This window comes from Microcaecilia unicolor, chromosome 3, assembly GCF_901765095.1.
Source record: "Microcaecilia unicolor chromosome 3, aMicUni1.1, whole genome shotgun sequence".
Taxonomy (NCBI): domain Eukaryota; kingdom Metazoa; phylum Chordata; class Amphibia; order Gymnophiona; family Siphonopidae; genus Microcaecilia; species Microcaecilia unicolor.
The window spans coordinates 64,553,499-64,573,053 of NC_044033.1; the positions used below are offsets into that span (position 1 = coordinate 64,553,499).

Genomic DNA, 19,555 nt, shown 5'->3' on the forward strand with positions numbered 1-19,555 from the left:
TCGAGTGGGTCTTCACCTATCTCGAGGCTTCCTGCTGTGCAAGCTCCCTGGGACCGTCCATCATCAGAACCAACCCTGAGCCAATGTGAGGATTTGACGCTGTCCTCATCTCCACCAAGGAGCCTTTATGACACGCTTCGGACAAAGGCCAAGAAGCATAGTCATCAGTTGCCCTTGACGCATGATGCCGGGAGCTCCGGGGCATCGAAGGAGTCGGCACCCGAAAAGCATCGGCACTGAGAGGATCGCACCCCCTCCCCACAGGAGATGCCTGAGATCCTGCTCCTGTGTCGACCCCAGTGGTTCTGCAACCTTCTTCTCATCTGACACCCAGCTTTTCCCATTATCGGCCCTCGAGCGCATCCAGGCCTTGCTCTCTGAGCTGCTGGATGGCCTTATGCAACGGTGTGCATCAGTATTGGGGGGTGCTTTTTTTTTTTTTTTTTTGGTTACATTTTTGTACCCTACGCTTTCCCACTCATGGCAGGCTCAATGCGGCTTACATGGGGCAATGGAGGGTTAAGTGACTTGCCCAGAGTCACAAGGAGCTGCCTGTGCCTGAAGTGGGAATCAAACTCTGTTCCCCAGGACCAAAGTCCACCACCCTAACCACTAGGCCACTCCCTACTCTACCTCCTGTTGCAGCCCCGCCTGACCCTCAGCCTGTGGTGCGGCCCCTGACACCAGCCCCACTTGTGGCCCCAGTGTCGACTGCCACCCACGCTGGCATTCTCTCGATGTTGATGAAGGAAGCTTCACTGGAATTGAGGCAGGAGTTGACTTCTTGTTGCCACTCTCGAAGACATGGTTCCTCGGCACCGAGGCAGGTTTGGTCTCTGCAATCCCATAGGGAGGTACTGTCCTGACACTGAAGAGGAGCGCTCATGGGGTTCAGAGGAGGATCCCAGTTACTTTTCCTCAAATGAGTCTTATGGGATTCCCTCTGAACCCTCCCCTCCACCTGAAAGGAGAAGGTCTCCACCAGACAGCCTTTCATTGTCATCTGTTGTAAAGGAAAAGGCTGAGGCCATTGTTTCCTTTGGAAGTGGAGGATGAGCCCAGGGACAAGATGCTCAAGGTCCTAGACTATATATCTCCTCCTAAGGAGGCTGTTACTGTCCCTCTCTACGAGGTACTCCACAAAATTCTCTGTCAGTCCCTGTTATGCCCAAGAAAATTGACATCCAGTATCAGATACACAGTTTTGATAGGCTTCACTTGCCTCACAATTCCGTGCTGTGGATTCCGCTAGAGAAGCTAGAACCCTGGATTCTTTTGGGAAGAAGATGTACCAGGCTTCAAAGCTCATCTCCCGTATACAATCCTACCAGCTCTTCATGAGCATGTACTTGCAAAACCCAGTGTGATAGCTTTCAGACTTGGTTGACATGCTCCCCCTGGAACACGCGGAACCTTTTCACCAGTTGGTCAAAGCATCAGAAGGTGTGTCGAAAGTTCTTGGCCAGGGGCACTTACAACACTTGATGTAGAATCTAGGATCTCTGCGCAGACTATAGCAATGTGCAGACTGTCATTGCTACATGTTTCTGACTTGGAACACTCTGTTCAGCAGCAGTTGGTGGATGCTCTTTGCTAGGGGGGGGGGTAACCTTTTTGGAGAGAAGGTTGAGGAGGTCGCTGACCAAATAAAGAAACACACTGATACCATTTCTTCTCTCTCCCGCCAGATGCCTTCTGCATCAACCTCCTCAGCTAGGAGGACTTTTAGCAAGCCAAGGAGAGGAGTTCCTACTACTATCCTGAGTATTGGTACAACCCTTCGGCTCGCCAGCCTACTCAGGCTCAGCCCTAGCGCACTCGTTCATGTCAACAGCTTATGACTAAGGCCCCTGCTGCTCCCCAGGCAAAGCAAGGGACGGGCTTTTGACTGGCTCCGGCAGGGCATAGCCACATTAATAGTGTCCAATGTTCCCATTAATCTGTTCCCATATGGCTTATTACGGGAACATTGGACACTAAAGGGTTAAAAGTGTCCATTGGACACTAAAGGGTTAAAAGTGTCCATCCCAAATGACTTGCTGGATGGAGGGAGGCTGAAATTTTTTCACCAAAGTTGGCCTCTTATAACCTCCGACTAGTGGTCTCTTGAAATAGTCCGTCTCAGATACACCCTCAATTGGCATCTGAAACCTCCAAATTGCCCACCGAGATCGCATTCATTCAGCTGTCGGCACAGGCAGGTATTTGCAGAGGAACTCTCTGCCCTTCTGAAGGCCCATGCAATCGAACCCGTTCCACCAGGGGAAGAAGGACAGGGATTCTATTCCAGGTACTTGTGCAGAAAAAGACTGGGGGGGGGGGGGGATGCGTCCCATTCTAGATCTAATGGCCCTGAACAAATTCCTAGTCCAAGAAGAGTTCGGGATTGTTTCCCTAGGCACCCTTCTCCCAATGATTCAGAAAAATGATTGGCTGTGCTCTCTGAACTTAAAGATGCGTATACTCGCATCCCAATTCTTCCAGCTCACCGGAAGTATCTTCAATTTTGTCTGGCAACAAATCACTTTCAGTACTGCATGTTGCCTTTTGGCCTCACATCAGCTCCCAGGGTCTTCACCAAATGTCTAGTGGTAGTTGCAGCATCGTTATGCAGATTGGGAGTCCATATGTTCCCATATCTCAACGATTGGCTGGTGAAGAGCACCTCATAGGACGGTACTCAGGAGTCCATTCGGATGACTGTTCAGGTGCTCGAACTACTAGGGTTTGTTTTAAACTACCTCAAGTTCCATCTATACCCTGTTCAGCGATTGGAGTTCATAGGAGCCCTGCTTGACGCACAGATGGTTCGAGCCTACCTCCTGGAGATGAGAGCGGATAATCTTGTCTCGCTTTCAAGCTTCATGCCTCTCAGCAGGGCACAGCTTGGCAGATGTTGAGATTGTTGGACCACATGGCTTCCACAGTGTACGTTACACCCATCACAAGTCTTTATATGAGATCAGCTTAATGGACCTTGACTTCTCAGTGGTATCAAGCCATGGGGAGCCTAGAAGGTGTCATGCAAGTGTCCCCCAGAGCTTATATGCTCTCTTCAGTGGTGGACAATTTGATCCAGTTTGACTTTGGACTTCCATTCCAAAGTCCTCAGCTTCAAAAAGTGCTGACAATGGATGCATCTCTCCTGGGATGGGGAGCTCATGTAGATGGGCTTCACACTCAAAGTGCTTGGTCCTCAAAGGAAATGAATCTTCAGATCAATCTCCTGGAGCTACGTGCGATCTGGAACGCTCTAAAAAGCTTTCAGAGATTGGCTATTTCACGAAATTGTTCTCATCCAAACAGACAATCAGGTTACAATCTATTTCACCAACAAACTGGGGGCACCGGAAAAAGTCCGGATGTGCCATTGGGCTCGCCAACACAGCATGTTCCTTTAAGCCACTTATCTGACGGAAGCAAACAATTACTTGCCCAACAGGCTGAGCATGATAATGCAGCCGCATGAGTGGTCTCTCAATATGGACATAGCCCACAAGATCTTCCTATCGGTGGATCTTTTTGTCACTCAGATCAACCACAAGGTTCATCAGTTCTGTTCCAGGCTTCAGGCCCAGAACAGACTAACGTCAGATGCCTTTCTTCTCAGTTGGGGGTCAGGTCTTCTGTATGTGTATCCTTCAATACCTCTAGTGGGAAAAACTTTGTTGAAACTTAAGCAAGACCACAAAACCATGATTCTGATCATGCCATACTGGCCGCGGCAGATATGGTTCCCTTTTCTTCTGGAATTATCCTTTGAAGAACTATGGATATTGGAGTGCTTTTTGACCCTCATCATCAGAATGATGGGTCTCTTCTACATCCCAGCCTCCAGTCTCTGGCTCTCACAGCTTTGATGCTGAGAGCCTAGAATTTGTTTCCTTGGGGGTCTCGGAGGGCATCTCCTGTGTCTTGCTGGCTTCCAGAAAAGATTCCATTAAGAGTGTGCTATTCTTTTAAATGGAGGAGGTTTGCTGTCTAGTGTGAGAGCAGGTCTTTAAATCCTCTTACTTGCCCTATGCAGACCCTGCTTGAATACCTTCTACACTTATCAGAGTCTGGTCTCAAGACCAACTCCGTAAGTGTTCACCTTAGTGCAATTATCAATGTGTATAAGTTAAGCCCATCTCTGGAGAGCCTTTAGTTGTTGACTTCATGAGAGGTTTGCTTTTGTCAAGTCCCCTGTCAAACCTCCACCAGTGTCATGGGATCTCAGCGTCCTTCTCACCAAGCTGATGAAAGCTCCTTTTGAGTCACTGAATTCCTGCTATCTGAAGTTCTTGACCTTGGAATGCCATTTTCTTGGTGGCTGTTACTTCAGCTTGTAGGGTCAGTGAACTTCAAGCCTTAGTGGTGGATGCACCTTATACTAAGTTTCATCACAACAGAGTAGTCCTCCGCACGCACTCTAAGTTCCTGCCGAAGGTGGTGCCAACATTCTTTCCCCAACCTCATACCCATCCTGGCGAAAGCAGCTTGCACACCTTGGATTTCAAGAGAGCATTGGTCTACTACATGGAGCGGACAAGGCCCCACAGACAGTCCACCCAGCTTTTTATTTATTTATAGCATTTATATCCCACATTTTCCCACCCAAGGGCAGGCCCAATGTGGCTTACAGAAATTTACAAAAATCATACATCAATTCTACAACAAACAGTCAACGGTATTGTAGTGAAAGAGGCTAGGGAGTAATAGCAGAGGTGGGGAAATGTGGAAAGAGAAATTGAATTCAATAGGCAGCAGTGCGGGGTGGGTCAGGAGCGTAAGCTTTTCCGAATAAGAAGGTCTTAAGGTATTTTTTGAAGGTCAGATGATCAGGGGTAATTTTCACAAATTTAGGTAGACCATTCCACAGTTGTCCACTAATATAGGAAAAGGTGGAGGCGTAGGTGGTTTTATACTTGAGGCCTCTGTAGATTTGGTAATGCAGATTTAAGTACAAGCGAGCTGATCTGTAAGAGATTTGAGGTGGTAAGCTGACAAGGGTGTCCATATACTCAGGGTCTTCACCATAGAGAATTTTATGCACCAGAGCGCAAATTTTAAATGTTATTCGGTCCTTTACAGGGAGCCAATGCAATTTCTCACGCAGTGGTCTTGAGCTTTCAAACCTCGATTTACCATAAATAAGCCTAGCAGCTGTGTTCTGGGCAGTTTGTAATTTTTTCAGAAGCATGTCTTTGCACCCTGCATATATCCCATTACAGTAATCAAGGCGCCTAAGGACTAAAGACAGTTAAACTTCGAAATACTTCCCTAGGGAAATAAGGTTTTATGCGTTATAGCTTCCAAAGAGAGTAGAACATTTTGTTTCTTTTGATCCCAACAGGATGGGGGTCGCCATTGGGAAATGCACAATTTCTAATTGGTACATTGCATTTCCTTCAGTTATGCCCAGGCTAGGTTGTCAGAGCCATGGCTGCATCGGTATCCCATTTGAGGTCAGCCTCCATTGAAGAAATTTGTAAGGCTGCAATGTGGTCTTCAGTCTACACATTCACATCTCACTACTGTCTTGAGTAGGATACCCGACTCGACAGTCGATTTGGGCAGTAGTGTTACAGAATCTGTTTGGGGTCTAGAATCCAACTCCACCCTCCTAGGCCCGTTATTATTGTGCTCTAGGCTGCACTCTCATTCAGATTGTATATAGTTTCAGGTTAATCTGTGTAATGTCATCGCTGTTGTGAGGTCCATTTGACCAATGTTTGTTGTTTTGGTTGAGCCTGAATGCTAGGGATTTCCCACTTGTGATAAGATAGAAGCCTGCTTGTCCTCAGAGGAAGCAAATATACGTACCTGTAGCATGTATTCTCCAAAGACAACAGGCTTCATATTCTCTCAATCCCTCCTACCTCCCCTTGGAGTTGTCACCTTTGTTATTTTTACCTTATTTTTTGCTTTTGTATTAAACTGAAGAGACCACATTCATGAGGGGCGGGAAGGCACTTGTGCATGCGCGGTGGAGCGAGGCTCGCACTCCACAATGCTCTCTTTTTTACTATAGCAAATGCCATACTGGGCGAAGCGGATCAGCGTCGCCCACTTGTCAGAATATGAAGTCTTCTGTCCTCAGAGAATACCCATTACAGGTAAGTATCTTTGCTTTTTCACTAGTTGCTAAGCTCGTTTAGGCTGGTTCACTGACCTCAGTTTGAATGCTCCCCTTTTTACTCTTCACAGTTGAGGAATTTAATTTAGCCTCGATTCTTTTCTCAATTTCCCAGAAGACCCTCAGTGGCTTTAAAATATGCACCCAATGTAAGCATGTGATTTGCATGATGAAATTGCACTCTTGTTGCATTGGGTGCCTTGGTTCTAATGAGCCTAAATCTTGTTCTGTTTGTTTGAAAATAAAACCAAGGACACATTGGGTGCGATATACCCAACAGGAGAGACTTTTTGGCTTCCTGAAGACCGGCGCACCGGAACGTCGACCTTGATGTTTGCCAAGAGTTCAGCATCCACTGGGAGTGCACCGGCATCAATAAGTTCTCCACCTCTATCAATATCGGTTATTGAGGGTAGGCCCCTGGGACTGGTCAGCATTGGACCTGACATCGATAGCACTTACAGGTTCAATGTTGTTCTTTCTTGTTGGCATTGAAGGGCTGCAATGCTGAGCATCAGGGGAAGCCCATGAAGCATAAGCATTGGTCCTCATCAGTGCATGGTGCCAGAAGCACCGGGGCATCAGCATCACCGGATCCCAAGAAGTGCTGGCACCATGAGGAGTATTCCCTCTCTTTGGAAGAGGTGCCAGTTTGCAAGTCTCCAGGCAGCTAGGTCCCCACTACTGGTTCAACACCGACACCTTCTCAGACTGCCTCTCCTGGCTCCCCCGCCATCGCCATTGCCTACCTTTAATGAGCAGTTCCGAGCCATGCTCGGGGAGGAGCTGGTGCAGGTCAGCTGCATACCACTCAGGCATCAAAGGTGCTTGTGCCAGCTGCAGGTCAGCCCCAGATTCTTCTTGAGGCTCCATCCATGTCCTTGCAGAGATCCTCTATGCCAGCACCTTGAACAAGTATGGTACTTGTGAATTATTATTATAAATTCCATTTTTAAAAAGGTGAATGAAAAGAGGACTTTGTTGAAATGGACCCGACTCAGACTATATTTTGGCACTTTTCCTGTGTCAGGGATCTAAAACTGTGGTTCTCAACCCAATCCTTGGGGAATACTCAGCCAGTTAATTTTTTGGGATATATGTATGAGATCGATATGTATGCACTGCCTCCTAGGCAACTTAAGACAGAAATATTAAAATGAAAAACATTCAGATATCATATAAAGTTTCCACAGAAGAGTACAAAAACAAAAAAGCCAATCCAATATGCATAGACACAATAAAAATAATATAAATGTATAAGTAAAATATAACAATTATAAGAAAGCATAATTCTATATTGAATAATGAATTAAAGATCAAACTTTAAATATATTTACCAACTCATAAACCAGAGAACCAAAGTCTTACATACAAAGTAATCTTCTGATATTTCTAGAAAAAAAATAAATACCTAATTCTATGCACACAGGAGAGAGGTCATTAAAAAGTTCTGTCTATAAGACAGACGCATATGGAGCCCCACTGTACATAAAGCAGAAAAGGAGTTGATACCTAGAAGACAAAATGATGCTCAATAAGTAAATATCTAAATTGCAGCAAGCTGGTATGTAATCTTAAAATGCACAGTGATCATATATTCATATGCAATATTACCTTTCTTTAAAAAATTTTCAAAAATAGTAATTATAATACTGAAAATACACATCAAAATGGTAGTACTTGCAGTAGCTGGGGGTGGGGGGGGGGGGGGGGGGTGGAGAGTGTGCAAGGGGAGCGTCTGCTCCCCAAAACGGATTTCAAATAAAACAGCGCCTATGCGGATTGTGCCTACAGCCTCACACCATCTAATTAATCACAGGCCTACAGAAATTTGATCACATCACACCACTTCTCAAACTTGCACATTGGCTACCACTTACACACAAGATCACCTGTAAAATTCTTCTCTTGGTCTTCAAAGTTAAAAACTCTGGATCTCCTTCCTTTCGGGCAAGAGTACTAACCCCATATTCTCCTACGCTTACTCTTCGCTCATGTCAACACCACTTATTGGTAGTACCATCGTTCCAGCATATCAGATACGATGTTACCCGTGAGTCGCTGTTACAGGTCTCTCCCTATGGAATGCATTACTCCTTTTCCTTAAGTCACAGATCTCCCTGATTAAATTTGAGGTAGCTCTTAAAACCTACTTGTTTGAGGATGCCTTCATACTATTCTAGGCACTGTCCTGAGACTGAGCCTGTCAACCAGTTTAGACTTTACCCACCTCTTTTCTAACCCATCTTTTACCTATCTTTCTATCCAATAATGGAGGTTTTTTTTCTGCCCTCCCCTGTCCTATTCATTCTTTCTCTTAAAATTAATTTCCTCTTATTTCTTATGTATTTTAGTATTGTAAGCCATATAGATATGTTTTGATGTAAGGGATAGCAAGTCTTTAAACCTGAAACATGCCTATTTTACAAACTTCCTGCAACCCCCCCCCCCCCCCCCCCCCCCCCCCCCCCACCCGACATCAAACCTGGCTACACTTCTGCTATGGACCTCTGGTCAGATAATACAAATTTTCATTATGTACTTATTAAATAATCCATGAAGACTTTTAAAAATATAATTTAATAAAAATAAAGATTCCAACTTTCCTAAAAGGGCAAATTTATCTCTGAAATCCCACCCCAGTTTTTTGATACTTACTGTATCACATACTTTCTACATTCACTCCGACCAGGTTGGGAAGCCAGTCTTTTCCAGAATCTAGCCAATATACCGTTGTAACCAATCATGTCTTGTGTCAGATATCAGACTTTCCTAGGGTGTCTTATGGATTAGCCTTACCCAACATAGGATTGGCAGCAGAATATCGATACCAGGCATTCTTAAGCTAAACCTATGTCCTTTCCAAAATGTCTTAAGGGACAGCTCCTCCATACTTGCTGAAAAGAGGAGGAGGAGGAGGAGCTGAAATTCCACTTGTTCTATCTTCTGAATATTTCTAAATTCAGAGAAAGGGAATATTTAGATGGGTCATGGGGCTTTTTATCCTCTGATCTCGATATTTTTCCCATTTTAAAAAAATCTAATTATATGATGAGATCAGAACCAAATCTATGAAGTCGGGTCCTGAATAATCAATTTATTGACAAGTATTTACTTGAAACTCAGTAACTTGAAAAGTAGAGTTCATTTTATTATTGTTTACAGTTGCAAAGTGTTTAAATTGAAAACATTGGGGCAACAAGATACAGGGGTCCTTTTACTAAGGTGTGCTGAAAAATGGCATGCGGTAGTGTAGGCGCAGGTTTTGGGCGCGCGCAGAATCATTTTTCAGTGCACCTGTAAAAAACCTCTTTTTTTTTTTTTTTTTTCTCTCTTCCCCCCCCCCCCCCCCCCCCCCCCCCCCCCCCCGCCCCGAAAATAGACATGCTGCAGAATCAAAATTGCACCGCATTCATTTTGGGTCTCGGACCTTACCGCCAGCCACAGACCTAATGGTAAAGAATTTTGGCAGTAATGACCTACGCGCGTCCGCTATGTGCCAGAAAATAAAAAATATTTTTCAGACGCGTGTATTGGACACAGGCCAAAAATGAAATTATCTGAAGAGCCACGCAGTAGTTGGGCGGTAAGTCCATTTTGGTGAGTGTTGGGCTTGCATAGATGCTTACGCGGCTTAGTAAAAGGGGCCCACAGTATTTTCTTTCTGTTAAGGGATATCTGAAAGATGAAATTTTGACTTGACCTTTCCATATTGAGAGCATTGATTTCAGTCAGTGTTACTACGCAGTTTATTGCAATGCTTTGTATGTGGTCTTACCTCAGACCCTGTCCATACTTTTTACAATTGGTTCAGAATGCGGTGGCACATCTCATTGGAAGTAGTATTCACAAGCATATTTCACCTGTTTAATGATTTTCACTGGCTGCCAGTAAGTTGACATGCGAAGTTTTGATTATCAGGCACAGCATTTTAATGTCCTCTTAAGTTTGGTATCTATTTTCAAGAGGGCAGTGGAGTCAGCACACCAAACCTTTGACTCCAATGCCTCTACTTTTCTACTTTCCGACTCTAGCTCTGAATTCAACTCCTACTGATATTAGGCTTCAAAGTTTTTGTTCTGGAATCTAAAGTACTGGTAAATGTAACGTAGATCTAGGTCAAAGATATGTGTGTAAAATGATAAATTTACGATATAGTATTTTGAAGCTGGAGTCCAAGTCAGTACATATTTACCAACTCCCCCAAAATTACTTTCTATTCCGACCACGACTCCAACTCCACAACCCTGATTGTCAAAAGAAAGCACTTCTATATTTTTATTTTTCTAGACATGTGCTTTATTCACAAGGGGGAAGGGCTGCTCAAGAGTTTTTGTGCTTTCTCCATGATCGGCCCTTCCTTTTTGGATTTGACTTCCTATTCAGGCCCTATTTTCCTTTCACAAAAGATTGAAAAAGTACAGACTGATATTGGAAAACATTAATAAGTGTAAGAGCACCTGCTGCATGGGTAAGTGCTTCTAACTGTGATCAGTCATCAATTTTCTGTGGCATTATCTGTAGTGCTGCTGAAAATTATTAGAGACTGCTCTGGCGCCAACTGAGTAGTTGTGAGTGAGCTGCAGTATAATTCAGTACCTTAATTGAATGACTGAAAAGATTCTGTGTGTTGTTTAAATCCTAAGGATAAAGTGGATGCAGCTGTGCAGGAGCTTCTTCAGCTGAAGGCACAGTACAAGTCTTTGACTGGAGCAGATTACAAACCCATTTCTGCCACTAGTTCAGAAGACAAAAACAAGATGATGAAGGAAAATGAAAACAAGTCTGAAAAGCAAAATAAACCACAGAACCAGACTGTTGGACAAAAGAAGAAAGAAGGCCAGAAAGATCAGGGCGCTGGAGTTTCTTCAGGTGGGCCAGGAGATAGTCAAGGGCCTAAGAAACAAACCAGGTAAGGAAATAGCACTAAAATGTGGTGGAACCACCAGTAGAGTCCTAGAGAATAGCTGGCCAAACCTTTTTTAAACCCTGCTAAGCCAGGTACCTTGACAACATATGGTTACAGATTCCACAGCTTAACTGGGGGTTAAGTGGCAAACTGCTTTCTCAATCAATTGGTAGATTACTTACGGAAATTGATATTCTTGAGTCCGTGCAGTCTGGATTTTGGAAATATTTTAGTACAGATATTTGATATTAGCAACTGACTTTTGTGAGTAAAGGAAGCTCGACTCAGCTTCTTTAGTTGGATTTGAGCTCGGCTTTCAACTTGATCATGACATATTGCATTTTAGTGGCATAAAACTAACTTTTTTTTTTTTTTTTAAAGAAAAGACACTGTAGTCTTAAAACAAAATAAACTATCAGGATAGATATTTGCGTTCCCCAGGGATTGCTTATCACCTGTTTTATTTAATACTAGGAAAAAATGCCCGTTTCTGAGTGCAATGAAACGGGCGCTAGCAAGTGGCCCCCTCCCTCCGAGCTACTTGCCTTGTTCGCTGTGGCGTTTCCGTTTCGGCCCTCGTCGAGTGTCATAGCTCCGCCCTTGACGTCATGATGTTTTGACGCGAGGGCGGTGCAGACACTCCAGTGCACACCGGATATCTCGGGCGCCTCAACTTCCGTGGAGGCTTCAGAACGTTGGGGTTGCCTTTTATATAGAGAGATTTGTGTTCATTGGGGAGAATTTTGCATTCAGTAGGAACGCAATATTTTATTTATGCAGATGATATTCCCAATTCAAAATTCTTTGGCAGATACAGTGATGTGATAAAGTATTTATCTCCTTCCTGATCTCCCCCATTCCTCCACGACCCTCCAGACCAGTCAAGACGCGTGGGTTATGTCCTCCTACCAGCAGAGGGAGACTGAGAAACACTGAGCTTTTGAATACTGTATATATAACCTGTGCAGTACATCCACTAGCCAGTATTTTCTCAGTCTCAGCAGAGGTAGATGGACAGCCTGTGCAGTCTTCAATAGTCTGGTGAGGTAGTTTAATTATTCAGTTAAGGGGATTTTCTCTTATTGCCAAATTTATTGGTTTTGACTATTCCCTGTACGTGTGTTAAAAAAAAAAAAAAAAAAAAAGTGCTTCGGGGCCCTGGGTCCGGTGGGGCCCAGTTTTCCCCCCCTGGGGTGTCACACCTGTGTGCAGGTCCCTCCCCCTGTGCTGCTCTCTTTGGAGACTCTGGCAGCTTTGTGCCTCGGCTGCTTTTCTAATATTGTAGCCTTGAGAGCCCCTCACTCCTCAGCTGCCAAAATTTGGGTGATGTCTCTTTGAGCTATCTGAAGTTTTTCCTTCATAGGAACGGGCGGCAGGTCCGTTCACTGTTAATAGCGAGTGAGAGCAGTGCGAGTGCCTGTGCTGGGGAAGCGGTGAGTGAGAGATTTCTTTTGGCGCCGTTTTGCACAGCGTGTGGGGAGCTTCGGGGCCATGACAGGCAAACTCCTTCGCTGTCGCGCGTGCTCGCGCCGAGGAGTAGAAGCTCCGGGAGGTCAGTGCCGGTTGTGCGGCGACCCGAAGCAGACCTCGCCGATGGCGGCTCCCCCGGTATTGAGTGCGGAAGTCCCAGCGAGTACGGGGGTCTCGGGGGCGGCAGGAGCATCGGCAGGGACTATGTCGGCGAATTTAGTTTTGGCGGGAACGTCCGCCATTTTGGATTCCGCGCGTCCCGCGGAATCAGCTGTTTTTGGCCCTGCTGCTCCCGGATCGGTACAGAAGGGGGTGCCTGAGGGTACAGGAGGCGTTTGCTTTCCTCCGGATTTTGTTTGGACCCTCTATCAAGCCTGGAAAGCGGGACCCACACCGTTAGGGGAGGGGCCTAGTTCGGCAGTGCCTAAGAGGCCTCGTTTTGAGTGGGACGAAGAGGAGGGATTCTCTCCTGTCGGATCCGAAGGGGCTTTTAGTGATGTAGGGGACCCTGAGGGATTTGAGGGTTCTCAGGATCCGGAGTTGGTGGTCCCTGGGGAGGACCCCTCCGTAGTGCGAATTTTTCACAGGGAGGAGCTTGCGGAGCTTATTGAGCAGGTCTCTTCAACCCTTAAGTTTGAGCAGCCAGAGGCGTCTTTGGGGGAGGCTAGACAGGTGGACCCCTTGGTTAAGGGGATTCAGCGGCAGGCTAGGTCTTTTCCCATGAATAAGGACATCCGGGATATGGTGTTTCAAGAGTGGCATTCGCCGGATTCTCCCTGTAAAGTGTCTAAAGCTATGTCTAGACTGTACCCGCTCCCACAGGAAGATAGAGATTCCTTTAAGGCACCCACAGTAGATGCGGTGGTGACAGCAGTTACAAAGGCCACGGCTATTCCGGTGGACGGGGGGACTGCGCTCCGGGATCCCCAGGATAGGAGGCTTGAGGCCTTCCTCAAGCGGAGTTTCGATTTGTCGGCCCTGGCCCTGCAGGCCTCGGTTTGTGGGGGACTGGTTGCGAGGGCGTGTTTCCGCTGGGCCGAGAAGCTGCTTGATGATTCGGTGGAGGTTGGGGCCTCCGGTGTGCAGGAATTAGCCAAATTGGAAATGGGATCGTCCTTTTTGTCGGATGCGCTTTATGATTTGCTCCGTGCCTCGGCCAAGAATATGGCTATGCTGGTGGGGGCACGTAGGGCACTGTGGTTGCGAGGTTGGGTCGCAGATGCGGCTTCCAAGGCCAAGCTTTGTTCGCTTCCTTTTAAGGGGTCCATGCTTTTTGGTGAGGATTTGGATAAGTTGGTGCGCGGACTCAGTGATGCCAAGGCCCCTCGTCTTCCGGATTTTCGTCCTAAGGCGGCCTTCAGGGGTACTTCCTCCCGAGGTCGGTTTAAGGAGGCTCGCCGGTATAGGCCCGGGAGGGCTAGTGGCTCTTTTAGAGGTCGGTTCTTTCAGCGCACTCAGTCCTTTCGGGGCAATCGGCGCGGAGGGCGTGATTTTCCCGCAGGAGGACAGGTGCCGGGGCGTAGTTCGCAATGAAGGTGTGCGGGCCCAGGCTCTGGTTCGGGTAGGGGCTCGGCTGAGTCTGTTTTACCAGGACTGGGTCCAAATCACTGCGGATCAATGGGTTCTCGAGGTGGTGCGAGACGGATACGCTCTGGAGTTCGACGGCTCGCCTCCCGAAAGGTTTCTGGAGTCTCCTTGTCATTCGAGGCTCAAGCGGAAAGCGGTACGGGACACTCTGGCTCGCTTGATCAGTCTGGGAGCGGTGGTCCCTGTTCCCCCCGCTCAGCGCCGCTTGGGCTGTTATTCAATCTATTTTGTGGTCCCAAAGAAGGAGGATGCTTTTCGGCCTATCCTAGATCTGAAGGCGGTCAATGCAGCTCTCCGAGTCCCCTCTTTTCGCATGGAGACATTGCGGTCGGTCATTGTCGCGGTGCAGGAAGGGGAGTTTCTCACGTCTTTGGATTTGACGGAGGCTTATCTGCATATCCCCATTCGGGCCGCTCATCAGCGATTTCTGCGCTTTGCGGTTTTGGGAAAGCATTTTCAGTTTTGTGCTCTGCCTTTCGGATTAGCAACGGCCCCTCGGACATTTTCCAAGATCATGGTTGTAGTGGCGGCGGCCTTGCGGAAGCAGGGTATTCCGGTGCACCCGTACCTGGACGATTGGTTGATTCGAGCCAAGTCCCGGTCGGAGAGCGAGGTGTCTACTGCTCGGGTGGTGCAGTTTCTGCAGTCTCTGGGCTGGGTAGTGAACTTCGCCAAGAGTCACCTGGTGCCGTCGCAGTCGCTGGAGTATCTGGGGGTGCTTTTCGACACCAGGAACGGTCGAGTCTTCCTGCCGGGCCCTCGGATTCGCAAGTTGCAGGATCAGATTCGTCTGTTCCTGTCGGAGGCGGCTCCGACGGCCCGGGAGTATCTCCAAGTTCTGGGGTTGATGGCGGCCACCATAGAAGTAGTTCCGTGGGCCCGGGCGCACATGCGGCAGTTGCAGTCAGCTCTTCTCAGTCGGTGGTCACCCCTGTCGCAGGGGTTGGACGTGAGTCTCCAGCTGCCGGTAAGCCCACGCCTCAGTCTCCGGTGGTGGCTAAACCCGGGAAATCTGGACAAGGGAATGCCGTTGGAGGCTCCACAGTGGGTGGTCCTCGTCACAGACGCCAGTCTTCAGGGCTGGGGAGCTCATTGTCTCGGTCAGGTAGCTCAAGGTCGTTGGTCTCAGGTAGAAGCTCAGTGGTCCATCAATCGTTTGGAAACTCGGGCCATTCGGCTGGCGCTGTTGGCGTTTCGGAATGTGCTGTTGCGGAAAGCAGTCCGGGTGTTCTGCGACAACGCCACCGCCGTGGCTTATGTCAACCGTCAGGGGGGCACAAAGAGTCAGGCGGTCGCGGAGGAGGCGGCGCTGTTGTGTCAATGGGCGGAGGTTCATCTTCTAGCGCTCTCCGCGGCACATGTGGCTGGAGTAGACAACGTGGAGGCAGATTACCTAAGCCGGCATTCTCTGGACCCAGGAGAATGGGCGCTTCATCGGGCGGTGTTCAATCGCATTGTGTCGGTCTGGGGACTTCCCGTGATGGATCTCATGGCAACCGCCCGCAATACTCAGGTTCAGAGGTTTTTCAGTCGGCGGAGGGATCCTCGAACGGAGGGCATAGACGCACTTCTGATGCCTTGGCCGCAGGGGTTGCTGTATGTGTTTCCTCCATGGCCGTTGGTCGGTCGAGTGGTTCAGCGCATTGCTCGGCACCCCGGTCAAGTGATTTTGGTAGCCCCGAATTGGCCGCGTCGGCCGTGGTACGGAGATCTGGTTCGGTTGGCAGTAGCGGATCCTCTGCCGTTGTCAGAGTCAGTGGTGTTGTGTCAGGGACCGATAGTTATGCCAGATCAGGATCGGTTCTCGCTTACGGCCTGGCTCTTGAGAGGCACAGGTTAAGGAAGAAAGGTTTTTCGTCCAGAGTTATCGATACGATGTTGAGTTCGCGTAGGCAGTCCACTTCGTTGGCGTATGTCCGGGTCTGGAGAGTATTTGAGCATTGGTGTGTAGGTAGACAAGTTCATCCCTTTCGAGCGTCGGTAACAGATGTCTTGGAGTTTTTGCAGGATGGTATGGACAGGGTTCTGGCCCTGTCTTCTTTGAAGGTGCAGGTGGCAGCTTTGTCGTCTTTTCGTGGGAAGATCCAGGGGAAGTCGTTAGCTTCTAGTCCGGATGTGGTTAGATTTTTGAAGGGTGTTAAGTTATTGCGTCCACCCCGGCGGCGGATGGTACCTCCGTGGGATTTGAATCTCGTGCTGGAGGCTTTGGTGAGGCCGCCGTTTGAGCCCTTGGTTTCTGTTTCGGATAAGGATCTGTCCCTAAAGACGGTGTTCTTGGTGGCTATTACTTCAGCCCGGCGGGTGTCGGAACTTCAGGCTTTGTCTTGTAGAGAACCCTTTTTGTCCTTTTCCAAGGAGAAGGTTTCGTTGCGCCCGGTGCCGTCCTTTGTGCCCAAAGTGGTGTCAGAGTTTCATGTGAATCAAGTTATTTCCTTGCCAGTTTTGGGTGATCTTGCGGGGGATGCGGAGCAGCGTCGACTGGCCAAGTTAGATGTGCGAAGAGTCTTGCGCTGTTACATTTCCAGAACTCGGCACTATAGACTATCTGATCGCTTGTTCGTTCTCCATGGTGGTGCAAGAAAGGGCGCGGCAGCTTCCAAAGCTACGATAGCGAGATGGTTGAAGGAGTCAATTGCGTCGGCATATTTGCTGAAGGGTCGAGTGGTTCCTAAAGAATTTTCGGCTCATTCTACCAGGGGAATGGCGACCTCCTGGGCGGAGAGTAGTATGATTCCGCCGTTAGATATTTGTCGAGCGGCGGTTTGGTCCTCATTGCATTCGTTTGTTAAACATTACAGGATTGATGTACATGCCAAGGATGAGGCAGGCTTTGGGGCTGCTGTGTTGACCTCTGGCCTTCGTGGATCCCGCCCTTAGGATGTTACTGCTTTGGTACTTCCCACGCGTCTTGACCGGTCTGGAGGGTCGTGGAGGAAGGTGAAATTAGGTCTTACCTGCTAATTTTCTTTCCTCTAGACCCTCCAGACCGGTCAAGGCCCGCCCTGTCTGTACTTTAGGCCAGGAGGTTTGGTTTTAGGCTGGTCTTTAGGTTGTTCTATCTTGGCAGCTGTTGAGTGTGATTTCTATGGTTTCAGACTTTGTTGTTATGAGTCTGGTTAGGTGTGACCGTGTTTCAGAGTCCACCTGTGGAAGCACACACAATAAAAAGGGCACAATGAAAGAGATGAAGAAAGTGTCCAGTTGACAGTGACCACGTACAGGATAGTTAGTTGTAGTTGGTGTTTTGGTTTTCTCTGCTTTGTCAGGGTTATACTGGCTAGTGGATGTACTGCACAGGTTATATATACAGTATTCAAAAGCTCAGTGTTTCTCAGTCTCCCTCTGCTGGTAGGAGGACATAACCCACGCGTCTTGACCGGTCTGGAGGGTCTAGAGGAAAGAAAATTAGCAGGTAAGACCTAATTTCACCTTATTGCATATGTGTCTCATTGAATGGTTTCTGATCTTTAAACAAAATGTAATATTAAGCAAAGGGAACATGAAGAAACACAACACAGATTTTAAATTATTACTTAATTTCTTTATAGGACAAAGTTATCCTACACCTTTATCACCTGTATAAAAAAAGTAACTGCTCCCTTAGTTACTCAACCAGTTGACCAAATTTAATTGATAATTAGATTCAGCTGATTGAACACAGCCAGGCTTGACTTCATCCAGCCCTGTGGAATCTAAACCTCACTATATATTCAAACTTACCACACGAGTGAAGTAGTCATCATAAGGTTTCTTTCTTTTTTTTTAAATTTTTTTATTTTAAAGGAGGTCTTTATTTAACAGCAATAGAGCATACACAGAATAGTAAGCACACTAGGCCTGTATCATAAAGTTTCTATAAGAACACTGTGCATGATAAAAGGAAATTCTAGATGAGATGAGAAAAAAAAAAAGCAGTTGAAATATTTCAGTATGGAAAGGATTATAAAACCATTTCCAAAGCTCTGGGACTCTACCGAACCACATTGAAAACCGCCATCTCCAAATGGAGAAGATTTGGAACAGTGGTAAATGTTCCCAAGAGTGGCTGGCCTGCCAAATTATTCCAAGGGCACAGCAACAACGTATTTGGGAAATCACAGAACATCCAGAGAACTGCAGGCCTCTCTAGCCTCAACTAAGATCAGTGTTCACATCCACACAGTAAGAAACTGGACAAAAATGGGATTCATAGGAGAGCATCAAGGCAGAAACCACTGCTATACAAGAGAAACAACAGTGCTGGTCTCAGATTTGCAAAGACACAACTGAATGATCCCAAGCCTTTTGGGATAATGCTCTTTGGACAGATGAGTCAAAAATGGAACTTGTTGGACAGCATAGGTTCCATTATATCTTGGGTAAAACACATTCCACAGTAAGAGCATTATACCAACTGTCAAATGTGGCGGTAATGTGATATTGTGGGGTGCTTTGCTGCCTCAGGACGAGGGACTATAAATTCTGCACTGTACCAGAAAATTCTTACCTGCCTTCGAGCTAAAACATACTTGGGTTATACAGCAAGACAATGTTTTAAAACACAAAAGCACATCTACATCTGAACAGCTGAGAAGAAACAACATTAAAGTTTCTATTTGGCCTAGTCAAAGTCGCGACTTGAACCGAAGAGAGATGCTGTGGCAGGATCTGAAACGAGGAGTTCATGCATAAAAACCTACATTTGTGTCTGAATTAAAGCAGTGCTGTGAAGAGTAGGCCAAGATTCCTCAATAGCAGTATGAGACCAATATCAAATTATTAGAAATACTTGGTTGCAATTGTTGTTGCCAAAGGTGGTGCAACCAGTTAGGTTTAGGGGCAGTTACTCTTTTGCATGGGTGATATGGGTATTGGATAACTTTGTTCCTTAAAAATATGACATAATACTTTTAAAACTGTTATCTAGTCATGTTTCCTTTGTCTAATACAGGTGTCCTCAGGCCAGTCCTCGGGACACACCAAGCCAGTTTGGTTTTCAAGATACCCATAGTGAATATGCATGAGATAAATTTGCATGTATTGCCTCCATTATATGCAGACCTATTCCATTCGTATTTATTGTTGGTATCCCAAAAGCCTGGCTGGCTTGGTGTGTCCCTATGCAATAAAAGGGGAAATCAGGAGGGGAGTAAATACTTTTTCACATCACTGTATAATATTTTAAGTTCTAGTTTATTTATGGTCCATAGTTTAGACATTTTAATTGATTCATCGCTAACATTTGAACCACAGATTAATCAAATTATAAAATCTTGCATATGTAAATTGGAATTACTCTGACAGATTTGTGATTACTTTTCCTTGAATGATTTACATTTGTTTAGGCTTTGATATCTTCCCGCCTCAACTATTGTAAGTGTCTGGGCCTCTCAAAGAAACTTTTGGATAGAGTTCAACCAATGCAGAACAGTACCTAAAATCATATTATACAAGAGTAAATATGATAGAGTAACGCACTTCCTTCTAATTGT

At 46.6% G+C, this 19,555-nt stretch overlaps 1 protein-coding gene across 4 annotated transcripts in view; it reads left to right on the forward strand.

The window, feature by feature from the left end:
• EPRS (glutamyl-prolyl-tRNA synthetase) overlaps positions 1 to 19,555 on the forward strand; it is a 216,568-nt gene that overhangs the window by 137,459 nt on the left and 59,554 nt on the right. For all 4 annotated transcript variants that reach the window (XM_030196016.1, XM_030196017.1, XM_030196018.1 and 1 more), the window contains one exon: positions 10,765 to 11,030. In XM_030196016.1, coding sequence (XP_030051876.1) covers positions 10,765 to 11,030 — 266 coding nt within the window. The remainder of the gene's footprint in view (positions 1 to 10,764; positions 11,031 to 19,555) is intronic.